The sequence below is a fragment of the Ixodes scapularis genome, unplaced genomic scaffold (assembly GCF_016920785.2).
Source record: "Ixodes scapularis isolate PalLabHiFi unplaced genomic scaffold, ASM1692078v2 PGA_scaffold2__306_contigs__length_199485367, whole genome shotgun sequence".
NCBI lineage: Eukaryota > Metazoa > Arthropoda > Arachnida > Ixodida > Ixodidae > Ixodes > Ixodes scapularis.
Window position 1 is genome coordinate 182,898,581 of NW_024609857.1, and position 25,887 is coordinate 182,924,467.

The 25,887-nt window shown below is 41.2% G+C and overlaps 1 protein-coding gene across 1 annotated transcript in view; it reads right to left on the reverse strand.

Moving 5' to 3' along the window:
- Positions 1 to 25,446, reverse strand: part of LOC121836676 (gastric triacylglycerol lipase-like) — a 113,819-nt gene extending 88,373 nt beyond the window's left edge. The window contains exons 1-3 of the mRNA XM_042291637.1: positions 25,297 to 25,446; positions 21,699 to 21,906; positions 5,322 to 5,433 (exon numbers count right to left, since the gene is read on the reverse strand). Coding sequence (XP_042147571.1) covers positions 5,322 to 5,433; positions 21,699 to 21,906; positions 25,297 to 25,446 — 470 coding nt within the window. The remainder of the gene's footprint in view (positions 1 to 5,321; positions 5,434 to 21,698; positions 21,907 to 25,296) is intronic.
- Between the last annotated feature and the right edge of the window lie 441 nt (positions 25,447 to 25,887).

Genomic DNA, 25,887 nt, shown 5'->3' on the forward strand with positions numbered 1-25,887 from the left:
CTGTGTTTGGAGTTTTGTGTTTGTCGTTTGTCCCCCTTGTTCCCCTTCTCCAGTGATTATTTTCATCATTATTGTCCAGCTTGCTTGCCTCTTTGCATTTAATTGCATTATAATGATAACCTTAAATTGCAAGGTTCACCCTTGTTGGTGTTAGACTGGTGGCAGCTGATAAAACCCGTTTGCTCTACTAACGTCTAACCCCTGGTTAGCTCAGTTGGTAGAGCGCTCCACCTGTAATGGAGAGGTCTCGGGATCGATACCCGTACTCGGCGGACTTTTTCGGTCGCGCGCCAGTCACCTAGCTGTGTTTGGAGATTTGTGTTTGTCCTTTGTCCCCCTTGTTCCCCTTCTCCAGTGATTATTTTCATCATTATTGTCCAGCTTGCTTGCCTCTTTGCATTTAATTGCATTATAATCATAACCTTAAATTGCAAGATTCACCCTTGTTGGTGTTAGACTGGTGGCAGCGGATAAAACCCGTTTGCTCTACTGACGTCTAGCCCCTGGTTAGCTCAGTTGGTAGAGCGCTCCACCTGTAATGGAGAGGTCTCGGGATCGATACCCGGACCAGGCGGACTTTTTCGGTCGCGCGCCAGTCACCTAGCTGTGTTTGGAGATTTGTGTTTGTCCTTTGTCCCCCTTGTTCCCCTTCTCCAGGGATTATTTTCATCATTCTTGTCCAGCTTGCTTGCCCCTTTGCATTTAATTGCATTATAATCATAACCTTTAATTGCAAGATTTACCGTTGTGGGTGTTAGACTGGTGGCAGCTGATGAAACCCGTTTGCTCTACTGACGTCTAACCCCTGGTTAGCTCAGTTGGTAGAGCGCTCCACCTGTAATGGAGAGGTCTCGGGATCGATACCCGGACCAGGCGGACTTTTTCGGTCGCGCGCCAGTCACCTAGCTGTGTTTGGAGATTTGTGTTTGTCCTTTGTCCCCCTTGTTCCCCTTCTCCAGGGATTATTTTCATCATTCTTGTCCAGCTTGCTTGCCTCTTTGCATTTAATTGCATTATAATCATAACCTTAAATTGCAAGATTCACCCTTGTGGGTGCTAGACTGGTGGCAGCTGATAAAACCCGTTTGCTTTACTGACGTCTAACCCCTGGTTAGCACAGTTGGTAGAGCGCTCCACCTGTAATGGAGAGGTCTCGGGATCGATACCCGCACCAGGAGGACTTTTTCAATCGAGCACCAGTCACCTAGCTGTGTTTGGAGATTTGTGTTTGTCCTTTGTCCCCCTTGTTCCCCTTCTCCAGGGATGATTTTCGTCATTCTTGTCCAGCTCGCTTGCGCCTTTGCATTTAATTGCATTATAATCGTTACTACTCCAAGTACTAATTATGGAGTAACCTCATTAAAAGATAAACAACCGTGCTTTGAAATAAGCTTGAAGGTGACAATATTAACGTTACTAAAATCAAAAGATGTGCTACGTGATACGTTATTAGAAAAGGAGTAATAACGACTTTTTTGGAGCTAATCGATGTACAAGGTATAGCAGCTTGTTCTTTGCTTGTGTTGTCTCAAATGTTTCTGCTGCTTTTCTTCCACACGGGCTAGGGCCTCCTCATACTGCAAGCCATGAAGCTGTCTGTCCTAACTCCCTATTTTGTATATAATAAAGGAAAATAACAAGATTCTTAATATTGTATAAATGTACACTTCTTTAAAACGTTTAGTAAACGTAAGTAAAATCAAAAGCGGTACTTAGATTTTCATTATAAATGTCGGATAGGTCAACGCTCAACCTGAAATGTTTGAAACTAATAAAGCGCACCAGTGTCATTTTTAGGAGATCTACGAGTATTATGTAATCACTGCTTCTGCATCATTACCAAAGCCGAAGCTCTTTATGATCGCCTGATATAAAAAAAATGAATAAATGAAGGACTGAATCATTGACTGATGTTAAGATATTTCCAACCTGCTGAAACAAGCATACTTTTTTTTATTCAATAAATAAAGCAATTTATATCATGCTTAATCTGCGAGAGTAATATGTTACTTGTTTAAAAAATCACCATACTTGCTTGGGACTACTTTATGGTTTCCTATGCCTTACATGCATACATAGTTTACATACATAGTAAAATAGCACCGTATTTGCTCCAGTAATAGCCGCGATGTTTATGAACAAAGCATCTGCATCTGCTCTGCCGCGGAGCAACCGGAACAGCGAATCACTGCGATCGGCAGTAGTGTGGCAGTCATTTACGGTACAGATACAACATAATCATAAACAAAATGCTCTCTGCGCAGATTTCCATTTTATGGAGAACCGCGTCCTCGACCAAACTATTCCCCACTTTTTTCACGCAGAACACGATGATCGGTTGCTTCTGTGTTCTGTAGAAAATAAAACTCACGGGCCTTTTCATGAGAAGTACGGCTATTACTTGTTCAGATACTGTAATAAAACTTTTATGTGCAGGTCTATGGACTGTCAAAATCCTATAATATGATAATTTTTAAATTTTAAAGTATTTTCTATAGAAATGAACCAGAGCCTGTTGAATATTTTCGATGATTATTATAGACGCTCTTCTAAATCCACCACGAGCGTGAAGCATGCATATAGTAGAGATTCGTAAAAAACTATTATATTCTGACCATTCAAAAGGTTCAATAATATTTACAATATACAAGGTGTCCTTTTTGAGCTTTTCACATTTCTTTCAAAGAAAGCCGTAAAATCTACACTAGTGCGGTCTACGCACGAAAGTTATAGGGCATTGGCACATATAATAGGTCACTAAGCGTAAAGAGATATCTAGTCAATCACTGAAATATGTTAGGTAACTTTTCAGTTTGAAAAAAAATAGGCCCATTGTTTCACTTAGAAACTTGATGAGCGCCCTTTAAATATATTAAACCATTAAATTTTAAGAATATTTGAAGCATGCGGAAAGCACAGCATCACGGTCGCCTTCCACCATAGAGTCTCGAGAGTTGATATTGCCTCGGGCGTCGCCGAGCGGACGCGTGCCTGACCCAATGGTTGCCGTGCTTGGCTTTCGCGTGGAGAACCCATATTGATTCCTGGGAGCGGACGCTTCTCTTATTTATCCTTTTACTAAGTCTTCGCATAAGTTAGAGAACCTTGTCGTCATATCGAGCTACGAATGTTCTACGCCCGAACGTTCTACGCCGAATGCTTCAGAAACCTAAATACAAAAGGTGCTCCGCGTTCCGGCTATGGAGGAGTATCGTTCTTGCGCTCGAACCTGCTGCTACGCTGACTTGGACGCACATGACGCTCTGTTGTGATGATCTGTTTTCTTATTTGTGTGGCACAATTCACCCCCTTAAACAGATCAGTTTCCTCATTTATTCTTTGTGTCCTCAACCCGTCATCCGCGATATTTTTGTAGAGGGGCGGAGTTACGCAGCCCATGACGCGTACCCACTCGTTACCTCAAAGCGCAAGGCCAGTTCCCGGCTCAGAAAGACCGTCCGTGAAGACTGCTGTGACCCGAGGAAACCGCCTCACCAAAGACCAAACCGTAGTAGAGTAGACAGTTGGGCGAGTTGGTAGTTACGTGTTCCTCTTCTCTGTCCTTGTCCCTGTGTGCGCAAATGTAACTATGTTCAAAGACCAAACCCCCGAATTCAGACTTCCGCTGGACAAGCCCAAGAAGAGCAAGACGATGACGCCGCCGGCTTCAATTGCCCCATTCGTCGTCGTTATGCCCATCGCACTCCGGAAGCCTTCTCCCTTCCACGGCGACGTCTACGAGGACATGGGGGTACTTTATCAATCACTTCGAGCAAGTTTCTCCACAATCGATGGACGCTTGAGCAGAACCTTCAAAACGTCTACTTTGTCCTGGAAGGAAGTCTCGGCAATCGTACGAGAACCAATCAGTTCGTGGGAACAGCACAATGAAAAAATCCGACGCAACTTCGGAAGCCAGCAGCGACGGGAACGTGCTGAACAGCTTCTTCTGGCCTTGGTTCAAAGACCAAACGAAAATGCCGCAAGCATTGTGGACGTTCTCCGACTCAGCGACCGCGCCGATCCTAAAGCACCCTGAACGAATAACTTGCGAATCCTGACGCGCAGCGTCAAAGAGAACATCTTTGGCGGCCTTCCGTGCTATCCACTTCCAACCCTTCAATTGTTTTGTGACGGAGCGACCAACGTTGAAAGGGCCCTACAACTCAGACTGGGGTAACGATGACGCATGCGAAATGCGTAGGTCTCCAGATTAGCCGAACTGGAAGAACGTTCTGAGGGTAATATTTGAATGTAACCCGACCGGTCATTTATATTTGGTGGGTGACTTCAACATAAATTCCATGAATTCATTACGAAATGACGTGTGTGATTATTTTACCTTTGAGCAACTCATGGAATCAAGAGCGTTTTACACCCCCCCCCCCCCCCCCCCCAACTTCGTCAGCAATTTTAGGTGACAAATTCGCATCTTCGTCTATCGACCACATTAATTTTCGTATTTTTGTCGAAACAATAAAAAGGACCGTGATATTGAGAAAATTTGACGGTTCATTATTTCATAGTTTGCCAAGTCACAAGTTGCACTAGCGCTAAAAAAATAACTATCACGGGTCAAGTGCAGTTTGATAAAAATAGTTACCGACTCCAACACTAATGGTCTTCCAACTTCCTTGAATGTACCAATGCTGTACAATGCAGTAATATAACCATTTTTTCAACTTTTGTCTGTTTGCAAAAAGAAATTTCACTAGAAGGCGTAAGGTCATTCCGAATAGATTACACCCGAAATTTGTGTTGCTTCAGAGTATAACGACTTTATCTGGAGAGGCTGCAAGCGTTCGCCAGGAAATGTAATTCTAAAGAGCGAGTTTAAAATTGCGAGGAACAAGGCAACGCATTGATTCGTTCGTTCGTTCGAAACATTTTTTTTAATATATGTTGTAAATAAATGCTCTATTCTATTCTATACTATGCTATTACGACTCCGTTCTTTCGACGCTTTGAAGTGGCGGCGGCGTCGGCGAGACGACTTTAGACGACATTTTCACACCAAAACAAAACCACTCCCGTTTCTTTGGACCGCCTACAGGAGGAGTTAGCAGTGCTCGCCCAAACAAATTTTGTTGAGCCCTTACCAAGCTCATTCGACAACGAATTAGTCGACTCAAAATGACTCAGTAAACATTCCTTCTTTCAGTCTGAAAAGAATTGTGCGCGGATACGCAGTGGCCTCGGTGAATCATTTCTGTACTAACCATTAGCGTCAAAACGTCACACTATGACCTTCCATTAAAACCTCATACTTATATCTCATCTTGCTCTGGGCGTAAAAGAGTTCCTTGGCAGGAAAGGCTTACCTGAAGTCCCAGAACCGTCTGTCATCTCGAGAGAGTTTCATGTTACTTGTGTATATATTACCCCGAGCATTTCCCAGCCACACGTCGTATCCAGCGTCTGCGAGAAGGAATCCTAAAAAAAATATATTAAGCATGATTTACGCATCCGTATTTTCTTTTACTTTTTACACGCAGGTAATACGACATCAACGGAAAATAGTTAAAACCACTTTATTCAGAGTAGCATTAAAACAATATTATTAGTTCTTGAATATAAATTTATAGGCGAATAAATCTACCATGGTCTTTCTTATTTGAAAAAAACTCTAAAATATATTAGCTGCACAAATTAATACAGGTTTTTGGATGAAAGCAATAGAATGATTCGTCCAAGGTGCGATGGAACATAAAGTTCGAAGTAACTGAACTTCAAACTCACTTCGCGCATTCAAAATAAGGGTATTGTTCAAAAATTAGCTGAAGCAGCACTTTTTTAATTCCTTTCGTCGGGCAGGAATAAAGTGGGCAGGAGATCTGCTTGACCGACTAGATATTTCTAGAAAATCTAAAGGCGCGTGCGGCATGGATGTCACACGTTTCATTCTAAATCGTCAATCACATTTCGAGATGGATGTCTAGTCTCTTATATATAATTAAACACCCTGACGTTTGCGACTAGGATTAGCTTCCACACATCGTAGCGTTACAGAAGCCTAATAATTGGTTAACTAAAGAAACTCAATATAACTTGCTTAGTGTGCGTTGTGTGAATCTTGCGTTTGTCGTTGTATGCCCTTTTACAAGCGCTGTATTAGGCTAAAAATATCGCAAATGCCGCTTGCTATTTTTATATGTTTCTATAAAAATATAAGTTATATTAGTATATATTTTATATACGAGTTAATATTAAACATATTTTCAAGGCTGGAATACCCTTTTTTCTGACGGAGTAGTTCTTTTTTACATTTTTTTTATGTTATAAGTATAGGCGCTTTCTTAACGGGTAGAAATCATTAAATATACAATGCTACGCTTCAATCTACGTCTGTCTGCCGCCAGCGCTACAATCCGTTGGAGTATATCAAGCAACACCACAACTGAATCGTCATTGCGCTAATCGTCATGCGCCATTTTTTTTGCGCAGTTACGCAGGAACGTTTTTCTGTTCACAGAACAAAAAAAAAAAAAAAAAGATCTCAGGAACTTAGTGTGCACTTTCTGCGTAATTGGCCTAGCCGATGATAGCAAACAGTTGGAAGACGACGAGAACCTTGACTATGCATGTATGATGGTACTTGCCCAGGGAGTACAGATTTTATGATCGGACCTTGTTCATTGTACAAGACTTTAGTGCCTTATAAAAACCAAAGAAGCCCAGGCAGAACCAAACCTGACTTTCTTTGACCAGAGTCTGGGTGTATTGGCTTTGATTCGCCCAAACAAGTGCCAGGCTTCAGTTTCACCGTTGGTTCGTTCTTTCAAACGTTGCATCTTTGGTTCAGGTATGGCACTTTGAAAATTATTGCCATGTAATTTAAGCAAGAAATTTTTGTGAGATTCAAAACTCTGCGATTAAAAAAAAAATGTTGTCGCCATTGCCGTAATGTTTGAAAGTCTGTACGTGGCAACTCAACGCCGTATTTTTGTTCTGTGCATTGCTTTATTATGGCACAGTGTACAGGTACAATGAGCCATGTGGTCTCGCGCAGGTGACTGTATATCGGTAATGGACTTATGATTTTGAAGCTAGACATACACACCCGTATTCACCAGGCGCGAGAAGCGCCTGTTTAACCACCGACTAGCGACGTCGTCGACTAAAAAGTTCACGTGGCGAGCGATAGTCGAAGCTAAGTGAGCGCTTGGTATTCACCGGTCGTGTTTAGGGCCTAGACGCCTCGCGCGACTAAGAAGTTGACTAACAAATCTTAGTCATGGGGTTGGGCTAGTTTAGCCGGTGTTTAGCGGGTGACTAGCGGCTCAGCGCCATGGCCGACTCGTATCACCGCTGACCGCCAGCGCTAACGAACCACTTACTCTGTCTCGGAACGCTAGGGGACACATATAGAAAGAATTTGAGGAGCAAATATTGTGTAAATATCAATGTTCAACGGCGAGAGATGCCGCTAAAGCGATCAGAACAGGGCGGTGGACGGCGAGAAAAAAATGCATTTACGGGCGCTTCTTTACTTGTTTATGTCGCTGGCAGTGCGGCTTCCGTATATCTTCCTTGAGTTTCTTTTAATTTTCGTTGTAAAACTCTGTCTCGGGCAATTAGTCTCTCATTGTAATGTTTTTTTCTTCATGATAAATGTTTAAATGTTAGTTATTATACGGTAGAATACCCATTTACGCCGCGGCGTTTAAGTACGCGTGCGCGTGACGCATCTTTTTATGTCACTTCCGCAGGTTAGTTCTGACTAGATAGTCGCCCGCTAGCTTCGCGCTCGTGAATAGCGCAGAACTAGTCGATGCTTAGTCGCTGATTTTTTCTCTTAGCTCGCGACTACTCAGTCGCGATACTAAATTTAAAACAGCTCTAGTATAGTCACGACCGGTGAATGCGGCTGACTGTGTTATAACGCCCTTAAGGATAACGTAAATAATCTATTGTTACGCAATAACAATTCATTCTTTAACATCTACGTCGAGGCAAACTTTTCAGTTCTTTTTATCTTTTGATTTTGTCAAACAGTTTCGCCTCTACACTCTAACGCTGCCAGATAAAACAAAGCGAAATTGGTCCCGTTGGCTTTTAAACAATACTGATATTTTGAATGCGGGAAGAAGCAGGCTTAAGGCCCAGAGACTTCAAGCCTAAATTTTCAACGCGTTTCAGAAAAAAAGAAAAAAAAAAACGACATATAGAAACAACAGTATTACTTTATCATTTTTTATATTTGTCATAAGTTATCAATGAATAAGCATTGATTTCAAAACTTCTCTTTTTTTAGGAATGCGTGCCAAAATACATACGAGAAAGTGTAAAACTTCGTGCAATCTATTTTTGTTTCGCCAATACTAAAATGTTTCTGAGGAACGAATCACGTTTAAGTCTACACCAATCTTGTAACCTTTGTAACTTATGCTTCATGACTCAATATATAAAAAATAGCCTAATGCTTTTCATAATCGCGTTGGCTCAGACGACACGTGCAGGTTTAAGCCGTAGCGTGGGAACGCACCATGCCACTGCCATGGCTTCTAGACAATACGGATCATTCGAGCACCGAGAGTTCGCCATTCATATTTTGTTTTATATACCGAATACCCTTTCCCTTTTGTCAACACTCATGTTTCTTCTTGTTTTTTCATTGGATCAGCGATGCCATAATTTTAACCAGTTTCTTTTTTTTAAGCGCATCTACGTGAATATTGTATATTATCTTTACGGGACGACATCGTTTCAACATAAAATAATACGACTTGCTTTTTTTTTTAAGAATGTTAATAATCTTGCTGACTGATATTGGAGCTTGAATGGATGCAAATATCTTGGCACTAGTAATGGAGACAGAAAGTTTTATATAAAAAACAATATGTACTCTTGGGGAGAATTCCGAAATGAAAATAAATGAAAAAAGCAATCGTCACCACTGACATAGCCTTAAATCAGTGTGAAACCCTTGTTAACCACGATAAATGTAATATTTACCCGGCTCGGGTGTATCTTCATTACTGCATACGTATTTTTGTAGTAGCTGGCAGGTTAAAAAAAAAATCTCAATACGAAAATTACAAGAATCACAGCATATTATTTCAGCGATGTGTCAAACCTTCTTTGCGAACTGCTGTTATCTACTCATGTTTATTCTTAATTGGTTTATTAGAAACGTGTTTTTTTCATACAAATTAAAACTGTCATAGCTCGGTGTAACTTTCTAACTGAACAACCATCATTGCGAGTTTTTTTCTGTGTTTCTATGAATGGAGCATAACAAATATGAGGCGCAACTTGAACCGTTTAGTCCTAAAACTTAAAATGATTGAATTTCAAAAATGTAACATAGGGGTTCTAAGTTCTCGGATGTCATTTTAGTATCTGATTTGACATTTTTAAGTTGTGTGCTAGCGGAACTCAATTGGTCCTCTATAAGGCGGATGTGTTTGTACTCGTGTTCGGATTCATTGAAAATAAATTCCCAATGAAGCAATGTTTTGAAGCTTCACCATTTACGCGAAAAACGCAATTCAGAAAAAAAGACACTTCTTTTGAAGCTGAATTTGTTATAATGATTTTCCTCGATTTATTTAAAGTTACTTTCCACGATTATAAATTTTTAAAAGCTAACTATGTTTTTCTAAATATCGCATATCATTTTAGATGTAGCAGAAGACGCACACTAGCACGTCTCTTGCTTTTGTAAATAAGCAGTGCTAGGTTACGTTCCCGGTGAATTATACAGATGGCGTCACCAATCCTCGTCCCATGTTGCCAGCTTCCGACGTTTCAATACCAATGTGTTTCTGTGTCGTGCTTAGAGCCGCCTAACGCGGCCTTCTCCGGGTGCGGGCTGGACTCGGCACATTATTGCTCCGACACGTTTTATTGTGTTTAGAAGTTACTACGAGTCATCTAAAGTTTTATTCCAAATGAGCTGGAGGAGTGTTCGTAACGTGTGTGTTGGTGAAAAAAGCGAGTTCTTCTTCTCTAAAAAAAGAAGATATTCGAGAAAACAAATGTAGAGAGCATCGTTTATTTTGAAGAGTAGCGCAATGATGTGACGTCAAAAAAACTATAAAATATTTAAAAATAGCAGAAAAATGACCCTGAGAAAGGGAAAGCAGAAAGTAAATAACAAGGAGAAACGCTGGGAGTTCAATATAGCACGGACATACGTGCACAAAGATATACAGACAGACTTGGAGATAGGCGAGATATGCTGCCCTTGAGTTTGAATAAATTATCAGGCACCTTCATAAACTAGGAACTTCCAGCGTCGATTATAGCACTGCAAGCGCAATTCTACTCTAGAGAAGTTTCTGAACCTGTTTACACCATTAAACTTTCGCTACTTGGTCATGAGAGTAAAATTGAAAGCGGCGCAGTCTGCTCAGTAATTTGAGACGAAACCTGATTGTTTCATTAGATCTATTTTTGTGCAAGTGAAAAAAATAGTTTCACAAATGCTTGTTCGCTGTACTTATTTACTAATTATGGCCTCATTAACAGACCTATTTATAAAAGTCGTGGTAAACCTACTTTTTACGTGGACCTTGTGATTTCATATAGTGGTGCCGAAAGTGGCACGGCACATTAAACTACAACACCAGAATCCCGTTTCTGGAATGGTCTATACAAGACTTTCAATGAAGAGGAAATAAACATTGTTTTTTGCTTCAATTAAATACTGCTCAGAATCATTAGCTAACGTTAATATACGAATGAACTTGCCTTAGTTTTCAGAAATATGACCATCGTTCATCCACTGATCTTGTAGCCCGAACAAGAGGCCACGTGACCTGGTGCCAGTCCTATGCCGTAAAAGTTGTTCATAGCCAGCCGCTTGGGTCGGCAAAGTAGAAAACGTGTGCTGAGCTCCAGGCAATGTTAGAGTATGTCTATTATCATCACCGCAGTGGTTGGACACGCGCCTCTACCCTAGTGTCCGCCGAGCCATTGATTGTTGCCAGCTGAAGTCGAGTACTCATGCCTGTCTCATGCCCAGTCGTCGGTCGGGTGGTTTTGCCCCCTCAAGCACGTTATCAAGCTTTGCGAAGGCAAGACCGAAGGATATAGTCCCCGTTTATCCTTCCAGTTTCACCGCGATCAAGATTTGAGATGAGTGGCGGTCTGTGCGAGTATACTTGGTCCAGACTTGGACCAGTACGCCCATGTAAAGGCATGAACATTCCAGCCCGATATGGTTTCATGTCCCCTTTAACGTCACAACAGCGGCCATTATAATGGCCTTGCTGCTGACCGCGGACCCATGTGCAACATACATTTTGCTCCATTTCATTTGCTTTTCTCGTCAAGAACAAGAAGGAATTACCAACGTGATGTTGCGATGACGTCCCTTCTAGGGCTTAGAGTTCGTACATGGCTAACTTTCTGGGGCATTACGTGGAATAAAATGCTTAAAAGGACATATCATAATTCTAATTGATGGGCGTTCCTGATACCCAGGCGACCACAGCCCTTCATAACATTACAATATTTTGTGAAGAAAAGCATTAACTGATAGTTTTTTTATTGTGACGTAGAGGATTCAATGCAAAAAAGTGTGGAGCCGTGAAATAATAAATATATGCGTCCAAAGGTTTCATTCCATGGCTGCTTATTGATATTTTATGAGTCTCACTTAAAATCTTCCCGTAGAACATTGCGGTGCTTGTTGTTGTTCAGTTGAAATTACCATGTTCGTTCATGCGCCGATCCATCGATGTATACTAAAGTTTTGGATGGACAATAGAGCCAGCATGCCTACACGTGGCGGGGCCAACAGTAAGATGATCTCTGGAGCACAAGGAGCACATAAAACGTGCCAAAAATTTCCTACCGCGTTCCACTCTACTTTATGTACCTCTAGAACTGCGGTTGTCAAATTGTAGCTGCTGACCCCCAAGAGTCTTTACGAGCGTTCAGTGGGATCCGCGCATATCCGATAACTTTGAAAGGGCCAACTAAACCTGTATATTATAGGAGAAATTTCCTAATTATTAATGTGCATGACAACATGAATGCAATGATCAACAACCTTGATGATGGAAACAGCCGGATGGAGAGGATTATGTTAAAATTATTTCCCCAGCTGAATAGTTATAACGAGGTCTCTGAAGTCGAGCTGGCAAGAATGCTGAGGACCGCGATTTAAGAGCAGTTGCAGTATTTGGAAGTACAAACGAACGAATATTTTCTCCATCCTCATACTAACACATGCTCATATTTGACTAATTTCAAGGGAAGGCCGTTGGAGGGCAACGCGCTGTTTGAGCTTTCCTGCAACAGAACTTTGCAATATGGGAACTTTGCAATATGCGTTCGTACTACACTCACACCCGCGAGAAGGCATTAAGACTCTTGCTTCCACTTACAATGACCTTCCTGTGTAAAGTTATGTTTTCTGCATTGGTTCACATGAAATCAAAGTCACAAAACAGGATGATGTTCAGCCAGAATTACGACTTCGATTTGTTTCCAGTGACCTTGACGTCAGCAGACACTTTTACTGCATGCCAAACTACTGCCCAGACTCATCGTGTACAGTGAGTGCCATTTCATATCAAGAGCCCATAACGTAACCAGGTCCAGCTGCAAATATAGAACCGCTCTCCGGCCCTTGCTTAGCGCGCCCTTTTATATGTACGTTCTCGTTACCATGTTGCACTGAGTGGATGTCCCTGAATGACCTCTGAGACGGTTAGGGGGTCTCCGAAGGCCAAAAAATTGGAGACCGCTGCTCTCGAACAGATATGATCGAATACATTCTGTTTTTAGAGCATTTGTACGAGAGCGATTAAATGCAGAACGACAAGGTTAGTGTGCTGCAGTGTCGAGACATATTGAAGTAGTGGAATGGTTACCGCAATATTACTTTTTGATTACTTTATTATCTTTATTTCTATTTGATAAGTACAGTTCAGTCATACGCAAACACAAATGAAGCGTTCTGAATCAGTGGCTCGCTTAGGGTAAACGGTTGGATAGTAGCATTTTCAGAACACGCTGGATGTGACAATTATTATATTTTAAAATAAAAATAAATATGGAACACTAGATTGCTTTGGAAGCACACATCCACTTATCAAATTCTGAAGAGGCAAACAAAAAGTTTTGTTATTCGATAATGTTTTTTTCGTGAATATGGCGGAGGAGTCTCTTGTCGCACATTATACTGTTTTTTTACTGTTCTATTAAAAAGTCTCTTTCTCAAACCTTATTGCTTCAAATGGGTTGTCGAATATTATCATACATCCTACAGGAATAACAAATACGTCATCTTCCATGCTTGATTATTTCATCACGAACTATGAAAAATCGGTGGTGTCATCAGGTGTTCTTTCTACTGATATCACTGATCATCTTCCCATTTATTTTTGCCTGCACAGTGAGCACTCCCAGAAAAACCGCACTTACCCTGTTCTAGTGATTAAAGTTCAGTCTATCATCCCTGATCAATTGCGTAGTTTTCGAGAAGAAATTGAAAAGACATCTTGGCAACATATTGTTTCAACAAAATCAACAAATTCCTCATATAATTTATTCCTTGATACATTTAGTGAAATTTATTGTAGACATTTTCCTTTTGTCGACCACAGCATCTAAGAAGTCACGTGGGCCTTGGATCGCGCCAAAGCTACTCTCAATGGTACGGGTTAAGAATAATTTATATCAATATTTTTTAGGAACAAAAGATATTTGCAAGCTTGAATCCTTTAAAGAACAGCGCAACAAACTCACACGTTACCTAAGAAATACTAAGCGTGACTACTACAACAATCTTTTCGATCTCGTAGAAACTAAGAAACCTGACGTTGTGTGGGAGAGGATACGATCTGTACTGAATCATAAGCTATTTCAAAGCGTGCCGCATGAAATAAGCATAAACACCATTAAAGTAACAGAAGTGACCATGGCAAATGCGTTCAATAATTTCTTTGTAAATGTTGGTGCTTTTGGCGTCTCATCGTCCTGCCTAAACAAAGCTCTAGTGTTCATGCCAGTATAGTATACCAAATCAATGCTCTTATTCCCCACGGATGAGTCAGAAGTCTACTCGACCGTCATAAATCTTAAAAATAGAAAAAGCATCGACGCCGATAACATGCAGGTAAAACCTATGAAATACGTCATTGATAATATTTCACCATATTCAACATATATATATATATCTATATACAAAGTTGAAAATCCCAAGTCAGAGAAACAAAAACACGGAAGGTTTATTTCAGCGTTTCGGCAAGAGTCTTGCCTTCGTCAGGAATGGCGACACAGTTCATGTGCGACGCGTTTTATCCAAATCCTTAAAAAAGAGAGAGGGGGAGGGGAGGGGACAACATTTGGAGGTCACGAGAAAGCATGACCAAGCATGGGGACAATAAAAAAAAAGGGGGGGGGGGGGAGAAGCAACTAGACCGGACAAGATGACGAGGGTCTCACCAGATAAACATACAAAGGGCGTATAAGTCAACAGTACTACAGTAGAAAGAAAGTGCACTCTAAGAAAAAAGTTGACCTCAAGGGACTAACGGCAGCATTTGGTCCTCTGAACTCCCAGTTGCTCCTCGAAAGGACCATCTGGCTCGAGCTAGGTACCGTGCGCAAAAGCTGGGGACTAACTGCGCTCGACTGGGACCAACCGATAGGCGTGCGCGAGCAAAAGCATCCATTAGTCCCCCTCAGACAGGGTGCATCTGTATGATTTAGTCCCCGAATGCAAACGGAATGTTCGCCAGGAGGACGGATGCTATTTCGCTTGTCTTGGGGATCGGCGAGACTCAGCCCAGCACGGCTGAAAGTGTTGACGAAACTCGGACGAAACGGGCGAATTTGTTTAATGTGCCAGGAACGTTAAGACATTGCTTGGTAGAGCTTCACGCGTTGTGTGAAAGCGAGTGAACGAATGTGTTGACTCGACTTCTTCCAACTATCTCCTCAAAAACGATCTGTTGACATTCCAGAAGTCCCATTTACGTAATTTGCCTTCGCGCAAAAAATGTGCATTCATCCAAACGCAACACCTCCAAATACTAACACTTTTTTTCTTTTAAAAATGAAACTTAACAGTTTGTAGAAGCCACGCTTTTAACACCGGAGTCTCGCAGTCAGAATAAATGGTCATTTCAATCCCTAAAACTGAGCATTCCCACCGGCGATATAAGCAGTCGCGCGATGCCACTAGATCGCATCGCAAAACAAATTAGATGGTCACACCGGCGTGTGCGATAAGCGAGTCCAACGCCTTCGTTGGCGAGTCGTTTGTCGAAAACTCTCGCTCCGAACGCCGTTGATTTGCTCAGCCGCTCCGCGACTAGATCGCATCGCAAAAAAGTTGAGTCGAGAAGCGACTGCTCCAATCGCGTCGCTTTTTGCCCGCGATGGTCGCTTTTGCGATGGAAGTTATCGCGCGGCTAGATCGCATCGCCGGTGGGAACGCGCCTCCGTCTCTGTGTGACAAACCTTTCTGGGTAGTCCAATGTCGAACTAAAATCCGCAACGACACACTTGATGCACGGCACGTTCCACTTAAAGAGCACATTCAGGGGCAGTATCCAGACGCCTTCATGCCATCGTCGTCGCTGTTTCCAAAACAATCCAGATGAACTACGAAGAACGAACCACGCCCGGAACGTCACACCTGGCAGCACCCTACTAATACAAAACAAATGCAAACTAAAAAAAAAAAAAAAAGCCACTTGAGAAAGTTGAAAATGATTAAGAGAGAAAGAGAAAAGAAAGAAAAAAAAAGTGTCTTTTTGAGGTCACTCGACCGGCGTGTTGAAAGTGGCGACCGTCTCCCGTCCTTGGAGCTCTTCGGTGTCCTTGTGTCGTGTGCAGTGGGAGTGGGAAAAGAGATTATCTTCTGCGCGCACTGCCCCCTCCCCCCAATCCCCTACCCCGCATTCTTTGCTCCTTGTACACGCGGAGGGTTGGGCGTTGGTCAGATGGGGTCCGTCGGGAAAACGGGAAGTGTCTTTGTTTGAAAAGAACCTGTTTTATTAAGTTGAAAGTCGAAATACAGCCTTCGTCGGAGGCTGGTCGCCTTGTGTCGTCTCCGATCATGCCGGGATCGGGTTTGGATTCGCGGTACTGAAGCACTGCACTTGATCTGTTCTGACGTCGCAAGCCAAGGGAACTCGATTAAGGTATGTCGAAGTGCTTCTGTTTATGGTGTATTTATTAACTGTGGCTTCAGAAAGTGTTTTCTTTTGAGCGCGTTCTCTAGCTTGCAAAGCGCGCGCCATGCTCTATTCTTTTTGGCACCCCGGTTGCTGATTTTGTTATGCGGCACAGAGACCTCATATTCTATCGTATCGAGCGAAACGCCAGTTCTACCGATGGCTTATTTTTGTGTGTGTGTGTGTTTCGCAGACCCTGGCAGGATCGCTTGACCATAAATGCCTGTCCACATGCAGCGGAGCGCTACAGGCATAACGCTGACCTTGCGCTAAGCGCGTGCTGACGGGATCGGTCAAAAGCTTTGTATCGCACCGACAAAACTCATGCTCACGGCAGACGAAAAGTAGCTCATGACACGTGAGCAGCGCTACATCAGCGCTTCGCTGCGTGTGAGAACCGGCATTAATGGAGACATTTATTCGATTGTACACTAGACTTTCGCGTTGATGGCGGGAGATCATGCCGTCACTTTGAAGCATAGTTTGAGCACGAACGCGCTGGGTCTGTAATTCGCAGCGAACGGTCTACTAAAATCTAATATTGCGCTGGTCTGCTGTCAACAGACTGCGTGTTGGATGTGAACCATTGTATCACTTATGCAGCCTATTTGTTAATTTATTATGCGTGTGTTATAACTTATATCTCATATATTTGTCAAGCGATTCGGTAATAATGCTGCCCTGTTACTAATAATCCAAATTCCTCGCAAACAGGAAAGAAGCTGCCGGAGCCCCAATAAGCGGTGCTGGGACCACGACCGACTTGGGCAGACGTCCCAGTGTCCAAGCCATCGTCGACGCAAGTGCGCTCTTCGGAATCTGGCCTTATCGTGGATTCTACCGCCCTGGAACTTTGACTTCAGTCATCCTTGAATGCGATGTGTATCTACGAGGCAATAAAGCTACTTTTAACCTGAACTCCACAATTTCGTTTCGGGAGATTTGTGGCACGGGACCAAATGAAAAAAATAAACCTTTAGTCCCAGAAGCCTAAATCCAAGGGCGCAACGTTTAGACCCAGGGGTCCAAGTGCAAGGGCCTAACAGTTAGTCCTCGGGGTTCATTTGAACCGGTGTAGCAGTTAGTCCCAGGGGTCCAAGCGCAAGGGTCTAACAGTTCGTCTTCGAGGTTCAATTGAAACGGTGTAACAGTTGGTCCCAAAGGACCAAGTGCAAGGGCCTAACAGTTGGTCCTCGAGGTGTAACTGAAAGGGTGCAACAGTTAGTCCCAACGGTGCTAGTGCGAGGGACTAACTGACGGGGCGCAACAGTTGCTCCCGTTACAGATGCTCCCCCAGGGGACTAATGGTGGTGGCAGCGCATTTAGTCCCCCGAGGGACTAAGTCGCGCTCCCTTTTTTCTTAGAGTGCGGTAACAGTGCATGACCTAAGAAGAACGGAAGCTCTTGGAATGGGCCAGAAAATTGAACTTAAAAAGAGGAGAGGGGAGGGGGGGGGGGGAGAGACACGGACACTGGTTATACCGTTTCTAGCCTCAAGTACGGCACCACTATATAATAGAGTCTGTAGAAGTTTGTGTTCAACACTATTATGCCTGGCACTTATTGTCTCGGTTTTGATAGCAATTCGATTGATGCGAGCGTTCCGGAGCTTTCGTTTATGCCTTTTTCAATTGTGTTGAAACGATAAATAAGATAGGACTCGCGTTGTTCACGTTCTCGGTTTGACTTGAATCGTGTCTCTAAGAGCGTAACCGTTAGTTTATCGAAGGAGTGTTTTGGCAGGCACAGATGTTTTGAAAGAGGAAGATTTGGGAGAAATACTGCGTGCGCTCTATGGTTGTTAAAGCGCGATCTAAAAGCTGTTTCGGTTTGTCCTACGTATTGCATGTCGCATACGCTACACTGAAGCAGGTGAATAACGTTTGATGAATCGCACGAGAGCTGACTTCGGATCTTGATATTAAATTGCGAACCGGTGCTGCTGGTATATATCTATATATATATATATAACCTCGCATTACAAACACGCTGTTTTCCCCTAAGAATGAAGGTATCAAAAAGTGTGTGCTACGTAAAGGTGGTGATAGGCTTGAAATAAATAACTATATGCTCATGTCAATCCTTCCTGTCTTTTCTAAATCACTTGAGAATATAATACATCATAGACTCATAACACATCTTGATAAGCATTCTTTAATTTCTGATGCGTCATTCGGTTTTCGTAAACATCGATCTACCAGATTGGCTTTAATAAACCAGAAAGAACAAACTGTGAAAGCTTTTGACGAAAAAAAAATGACATTAGGCGTCTTTCTTGATTGCTCAAAAGCCTTTGATTACATCGATCATTGTAATTTACTTGCCAAATTACCATTTTTTTAATAAAGAACATAGCATTCAATCTCATAAAATTATACTTAATAAATAGAAACCAATACGTGTCTTTTCCAAATTTTTATTCTGATAATCTTGCTATCAAGTCGGGCGTTCCCCAGGGTAGCATTATAGGCACAATATTTATTATAATATACATAAACAACATTGTGCATGTGGCAAAAAACGGTGATATGAAGCTCATAATTTACGCTGACGATACAAGTACTTTTTTCTCCCATTACAATCTTTGTACTTCTATTGCCACAGTAAATGAAGTGCTAAAACGAATCGTCACCTGGACTCTAAACAACAAACCAAAATTAAACTGTAAAAAGACCAAAGCTTTTTGTTTAGACCCAAAAATAAAACAAATAAATATCTTAGCTCATCTTTCAATAAGCGATAAAGAAACTGAGTTCACAGAGTGTGTTAAAACTCTGGCTGCGTTGTTTGCTTGTGATATAAGCTGGAACGCGCACATAGAACATGTGGAAGCAAAAATATCTAAGAATATAGGCCTAATCACAAAATGTAAAAGTTTACTTCCTACTCAAATTAAATTAAATATATATAATACGTTAATTTGTTCTCACTTAAATTACTGTAACCTGATATGGTGCACGGCAACAAATAGTAATCTAAATAAGTTGCATCTATTACAAAAGAAGGCAGTGCGTACAATTTCAGGAACTCCATTTTTTTATCCCACTAAATCACTATTTAAATCCCTAAATGTAAAAACCGTCGAACAAATGTATGCTTACAAGCTTCTGTCAACGTATCACAGCGCTGTTCAGCACAGTAATGTTAATTCTATTAAACTAGCCAACCTTAAACACCGCATCATCCTACGAAACCTAAGACAAAATGAGCTCTGGATGATTTCCCCTTCGCATACAAATTACCCAAATCAGACGCTTCATTTCAAACTTTCCGCCATGTTAAATAGATTGTATAGAAAGGGTCGACATTTAGAATTCCTATCACATAGGGAATTATAAGAACTTCTTTCTGCGATTTTTGAATACTGCTGAAGTTTTTGTTATGAATAGGTAGTATTATTTTAGGTACCATTGTATCATTGCTTTAATTAGTCGTATTTTTCCCTGGCCTGTGTATTTTTTGTATATATGTTTGCATCAAATTTAGTAATGTATAAACCAGGATTTTGCATTGATTTGTACCCGTCTCTGAACACTGTGTAGTTGCAGTCCAAATTTTAGTTGTTAAGTTGTGTTTAAAACTGTCGCGAAGTGCACGGGGGCTGGGACCTTTTTCATTCTGCTCTTTAGCAGCTTTTTGCCCGAGTCCTTGTGATCATGTAAAATGTGACAACAAATAAAATTGATTTGATTGATTTGATACTATGGTGTGCTACAAGAAATACCACCGCCAGCTTATAATAATATCACAACTGTGCAGTTCATGTCATTGCTACGATTACAAAATTGCTAGAAATATTAGGAACTCATGAATTCTGTTCAGCGATGTGCGTGGCAGCTATACGATCGCATAACTTTGAACATAACTTTCTGACATGTGATATCGCAGACAACACAGTACTCAAAGGAAAGCACAACATAAAAAAGTGCTTTAATAAGATCTAAACAGTACGGTGGTTAGAGTGGTATTCACGGAGAAGGAAAACGATTGAAATATAAAGTTAAGAACTAAAGGGGCACTGGAAATTTATTCACTGTTTACATCGAGATATAAATTACATCATGTATGCAATTTTGTACCGTATGTTCACATCGCTCTCCTAATAAATGTTCTACATTGATAATATACACACTTTTTAGCATCTTATTTTCGGTAGCATTTCTGCACGCCTCTCTGCTTTTATATTTGGGAATACTGAAAAAAGAAAGATGACAACATTCGATCCGCCATATACAGAAAAAAAAACGGTTCTGTTCCTAGTAAGAATTCAAATGAGAAACAAAATCTAGCCCTTCATTCACAACAGGCTGTTTATCTAAGATAGAACGGCACCACGGCCGCGGTGACAGAGCAAAACTCTGAGGAGCTGAGCCACGTCACGCGGCCGTCGAGAAGTACAGATGTGAAGAAGGAGCGCCGGTGACGTGGCCAAATATTTATGCTTGCGAATGGATGTGCATCGCAGCCTTGGTAGTTGAACTGCTGGCTTGTTCAAGACGGCGCCCACGGGAACGCAGGCTTGAATGTTTGTTAGAGTAGTTTGGTTATACTTAGCCTAACTGTCAACATTGATTGCAGTTTTTGATCAGAAAAAATCGGGTGCACTGATTTACGTTTCGAGACTCCTTTCACGACTCTCAACAAAAAGGTCAGTTTATGTAGCAAGAGTCACGTGGTCGCTTACACTAGCCAATGGGTGTGAGGAATGAACCACGGCACTGCTGCGGCCATGACACTATTCAGGGAAGGCTATCGCACCTCTCTTCGGCGTCTTCCTTTCCCCTCTTCTTTTTCCGTCCCGTTTTATTATCTCCTTGTGCATCGTATTTTTGCGGAAATTTATTTGCACCAAATTACTGTCATAAAAATATACATACAGCAACCACTTGCTACATGACGTGTATATCCTTCCTGAACGCATCGTATTACGTTAATTGCTTTTTTTTTTTGGGGGGGGGGGGGGTGGGAGGGGGTTGGAAAATTGCCATGCATTTACCGGTGTATGGGTAAAAACAGTGGCAAGTTTCAAGTTAGTGAATAGCTTCCATTAGAAACCTAGACCTGGGACGATAAAAAGTGACCTGCTGCAGAGTTAGCAATCTAATAGGCACTGGCAATCCAAAAACCCATGGTTTGATATATCACAATATTGCTTCTTTCGTCGCGATTCGTTCCCTGACGTGTTTTGTTTTCTTTCTTTTATCTGCTAATGTTCCGATATCGTTGTCTGCGAAATATTATGAAGGTGTTCGGAACCCTCCACGCGCTGTTTATTAAGCTGTCATTGGCTGAGTCTACAGGTAGGCGACCGGAGTGCATCGAAAAAAAATTTGAGAATTTTAATTATTAGTTCATCAGTAAAAAAATAATAAATAGAGAAACGGGGAGCGTGTGATTGATGACTGCTCGATTCAATGAGCTACGATGACTCATAGCGCAATTGCATGTCGACTTTGAGCCCCGTTTTTGCGTCTCTCTTCTGCGCTTACGTCTCAATCAAGAAGCCTCCGACAGAAATGCATTACAAGTTAATACCTGAATATTAGAAGTACTTACCCAAGCTCTGGTTAGGAAAATTTAAAACGTAATCTGCTGATGAACCGAGCATGCCATGTTGCAGCAATATGGTCGTCTTGTTGGTCACAGTTCCGTCCGAACTTTCGTTCTTGCCTCTTGGAATACGTTGAATGCCAATCACGTAACCATCACTGGTGATAACCTCGTATTCTTCGACCGGGTAGCCTTTGGTGGAGATCAGCTCTGACTGGAAACGAATTTTACATCGACTCAAATTTGTGTTGGTGAAGGTATCAGAACCAGGAAAGTATAAACCAATATGCTCTTTCATGGCGAATGCCACCACGCGGTGTTCCAGCCTCTGACGTCCCAGAGAATTTCCGGTTCTTAAAAAGTATGAACAAAGCCCACACTAACACTGCTGTTTGAAATGTCTTTGAAACGCTTAACCTCCAATACTCCAGCTGAACGCCAAAAGAAAACGAAGACGTGAGAGGTATTTTAAAACTCATCGAATATTTTTGTAAACCAACTTTCCATCTCCAAGACGTTAAATGGACCAACCGGGGGCCTTCGTCAGAACTCCAACTTTGATGTACGTGTATCATTTATGCTTTCTAACACTGGTGACGTAAGCAAGCTCTGCAGGCTTGCAAAGACGGAGCAACAGAAAGCCGCTTGGAACGCAGTAGGCAGTTCATTTTTGTAAATAGCAAAAGGGTTTAGAAATCAAGTAACATTATGCGCCCAGTAACGTGTAGTTTATTATTTGTTTGTACCCCCATTTTTTATATTCTATACTTTGGCAATATACGACTAAATGAGGCAATGCACCTCATCAATTATCTGAGCCTCCACGTGTACACTTTTTATGAAAAAAACTTTAATAGCACAATGATAAAGGATTTTACGAGCGGTTTTTCTTTTTTTTTTTTTGTTGTGTGAATCGACAACAGCTGGCAGGATACAGCTCAGCACGAATTCAGCTTGAACCACCAATGCGCCCTGTTTCAACTCTGATCGCAAGACACGAGAAATAATAGGTTTTTATCCACGAAGGAATTTTTTCCTATTTTAAGGGGATTGAAAGTACGCCGTTGTTTATTATGTGAAGTTAAGGTGATTAAAGGTTAATATATTAAGTAAGCTTGCTCTCATCTTGACTTCACAGTTCACAGTTCTATATGACTGTAAATTATTTATAACCTGGCTTCATTGGCACAGTCATCACAGTATTATGCATAAAAAATACATCGCAAAGTTTCAGACTAATATATAGAAGTCGCTGAGATAAATACTTAAATACTTTCTTTTTGTCAAGCTGATGTCCGATGAACGAATGCTTAGTACTTTGACACACAAAAATATTAACGAAAGATTTTTTTATCATTTTAGTCATTCTAATTGGCGGTTTTTTTCCTTTATATCTGAGGGCCCTGTAAAATGTCAGGTGCTGTCCAGGCAGAAAGTACTGAGCTAAATGCTAAATTGAATGGTTTATATCACCATTGCGTCGTTGTCAGATATATTTTATTAAAAGTGATTGATACAATGCCATAATGAATGTTGTCAGAAGTGACTGCGCAAAATTTTATCTATAGAGAACATGTTTTTTTCTGTTTTTTTCTGTCGTTTTTTTGTAATTTTTAGACCTCCATCTTCATTGCATTGCATGTTCATACACCTACACAATTTAAATGTTAAACTAAAAATATAATATTTATAGATATTATATGATTATTAGTTTACTTGTCTGCTGCTTAGAGTGCAACAAGAACGGATTAATTTACTGAACCACATAGGTAATATAAAATAAAACAAAAACGTAATAGAATAGCGGACAAAACATCATTGAAATACAAATTATTAACAATTTTAGTAGCATTGACACAAACCGACTTGTGATTAACTGAACTTGTGATGTCATTAACTTATTAGTCCCAGGTTTATTATTATTTGGCTTAACATTTGAATATTCTCTATAGCCGTGCTGACACAGAAATGGGGTGTATCGTTCTCGCGTATTCTGTCAGTAATATACAATATTTTCGCATATAATATTTATATAATCATATCGTCCGTTTCTGTTTGAATTTTTCTTGATTATGAAAGTGTTGTTTTGATATGCTCCTAAACATGTATGCATATGTTTCCTCCATTCTGCTGAGAGATAGCTGTTGTGGTCGTGCATATAGAGCTTTTATTGTGTCCATCCTGCAGATAGCTGCCTACATAATTCAAATATACTTTAAAGTAGAAAGACGTAAATATTCAAATAAGCTGCATAAAGTACCTCTGATAACTTTGTTACTGGTGTTTTAGTGAAAATATTCTTCGGACAATTAACATTGTATTCAGAGCGTCTTTTAGACGTCGGAAAGTGCATTTGATCAACAATAAAGTATAAAAAATCACTTTTATTAGGTACCCCGGAAAAAATCGTCCGGTCTCGGTGCAGGCACACCAAACTTGCAAAAGCTAGAAGTAATTCATAAAACTTAAAACATTAAAACACAAAAATACACACACAAAGAGAACAGTGATAATACATAGTACACACATAGACCCTATTGCAAACTGAGTAGAAACATTCTCCGAACGGCACGGTATTATTAAAAATAAATATTTATTTATGACATCGTCACAGTACCATAAAGCACAGAGAGAACGCCCCCATCCAAGAGATCGCCCATCCTGTCTTTCTGAATAAACATCTGTAACACAAAAATTCGGGAACATCGCCACCCCCCCCCCCCCCCCCCCCCGAATTTCGTTGAACGTCACGCGATGTCCGACGGCAATTGCATAAACCGCGCAATTCGCTTTACCGGCACGTATGAGAAGCAAGTACAAAGCGCGTTCCCGCAAATCGAACGAATACCGCTCGATTTGCGGTATTCGTTCTCGTTAGATGCGAGTTCTCGGCAATTGCTGAGAGTCCTTCGCGCCGTGAAAGCCGAACCTGCAGCGTCTGCTACCTGCTGTATCCTTTCCATGGCATTGGAGTTCGTAGCGAATTCTCGCGTGTCTATAGCATCCTGAGAGGCGAATTTGCGGTGTCCGCCATCTGCGATATCAGTTCCCGCGTCACGTGGTTTGTAACCGGTGCCAGGATGTTTATTCAAACCTTTCAATAGAGTCGTGCTGTGGCATTCCCAAAGATAGCCCACCCCGTATTTTTACCATTTATTCCTTCATTCTGGATGGGCGTTTTTTTTTGTTTTTTTTTTTTAAATTTACGGTAGTGAAGTCATTTAAAAGTTAGTAGAAAAGGGGTTTCCCGGTAGAAAATATTAGGTTTATATCAGAATCAATCAGCATAATAAACACTCTTCATATATACCGAAGACAAATAATTTCTACAGACAACACAACTTGGAGGCTATCAGTTCGAATAATTCGTCTTGTTTAGCTTTGTGTTGACTCGAAGAAGATATAAGTTTTCTTTATCAAACTGCTGAAGGACACCAGTTAAAAATACCGAGCTTTTTTGTGTAACAGTTATAACACTGTAATTGTCTTAATATTGAGCTTGCCTGTTAGCAGTAAAAAATTACAATTTCAGCCGTAAATAAACACTCGCGACAGCATAATACGCGTTAAAATTATGACAATAATAATTTAAAAAAAAACTTACCACATTTCTTAGCGAATCCGGATCAATTGCAACATTTCCAGACAAACTGCGTCCGACCAACACAAATAAGAATGTGAGGCATACCAGTATGGCATGTGCTGGCATGATACCCCCGTGAATAGGCATCGCGATCTGCAATGTGGCAAGCATTTCACGGTTGGATAGTGTTTCAATCCTCCCCGACCAGGTACAGGTGTTCGACTCAATGTTCCGACCTGCCAGCTGGTTGGGTCTTGTAACCAAGAGAGCAAACTGCCAGAACTAGAAAATATCATAAACATCGAGAGTCACGGTACTGTGGCTCACTTCATATCCGCTCTCCCGAATATACGCGAAATGGAGTAGGGCCTCCTGCCCTACTCCATTTCTAATCTGGATCTTGGACGACACGGAAAATTTTTGTGCCCGAAAATAAACATTTGTCGTTACTAACTAAAAGTCTGTAGTCGTCTGTAAACTTCACCCGTGATGTTATTCTTTTAATTTGAAGAATTCAGAATTACAACGTGCTCCCCTACCCAAAAAAACAAAACAGTATAACTTTTCGCTAACTGGATTATGGAACAGATAATCTAACTGGATTTCTTGGTG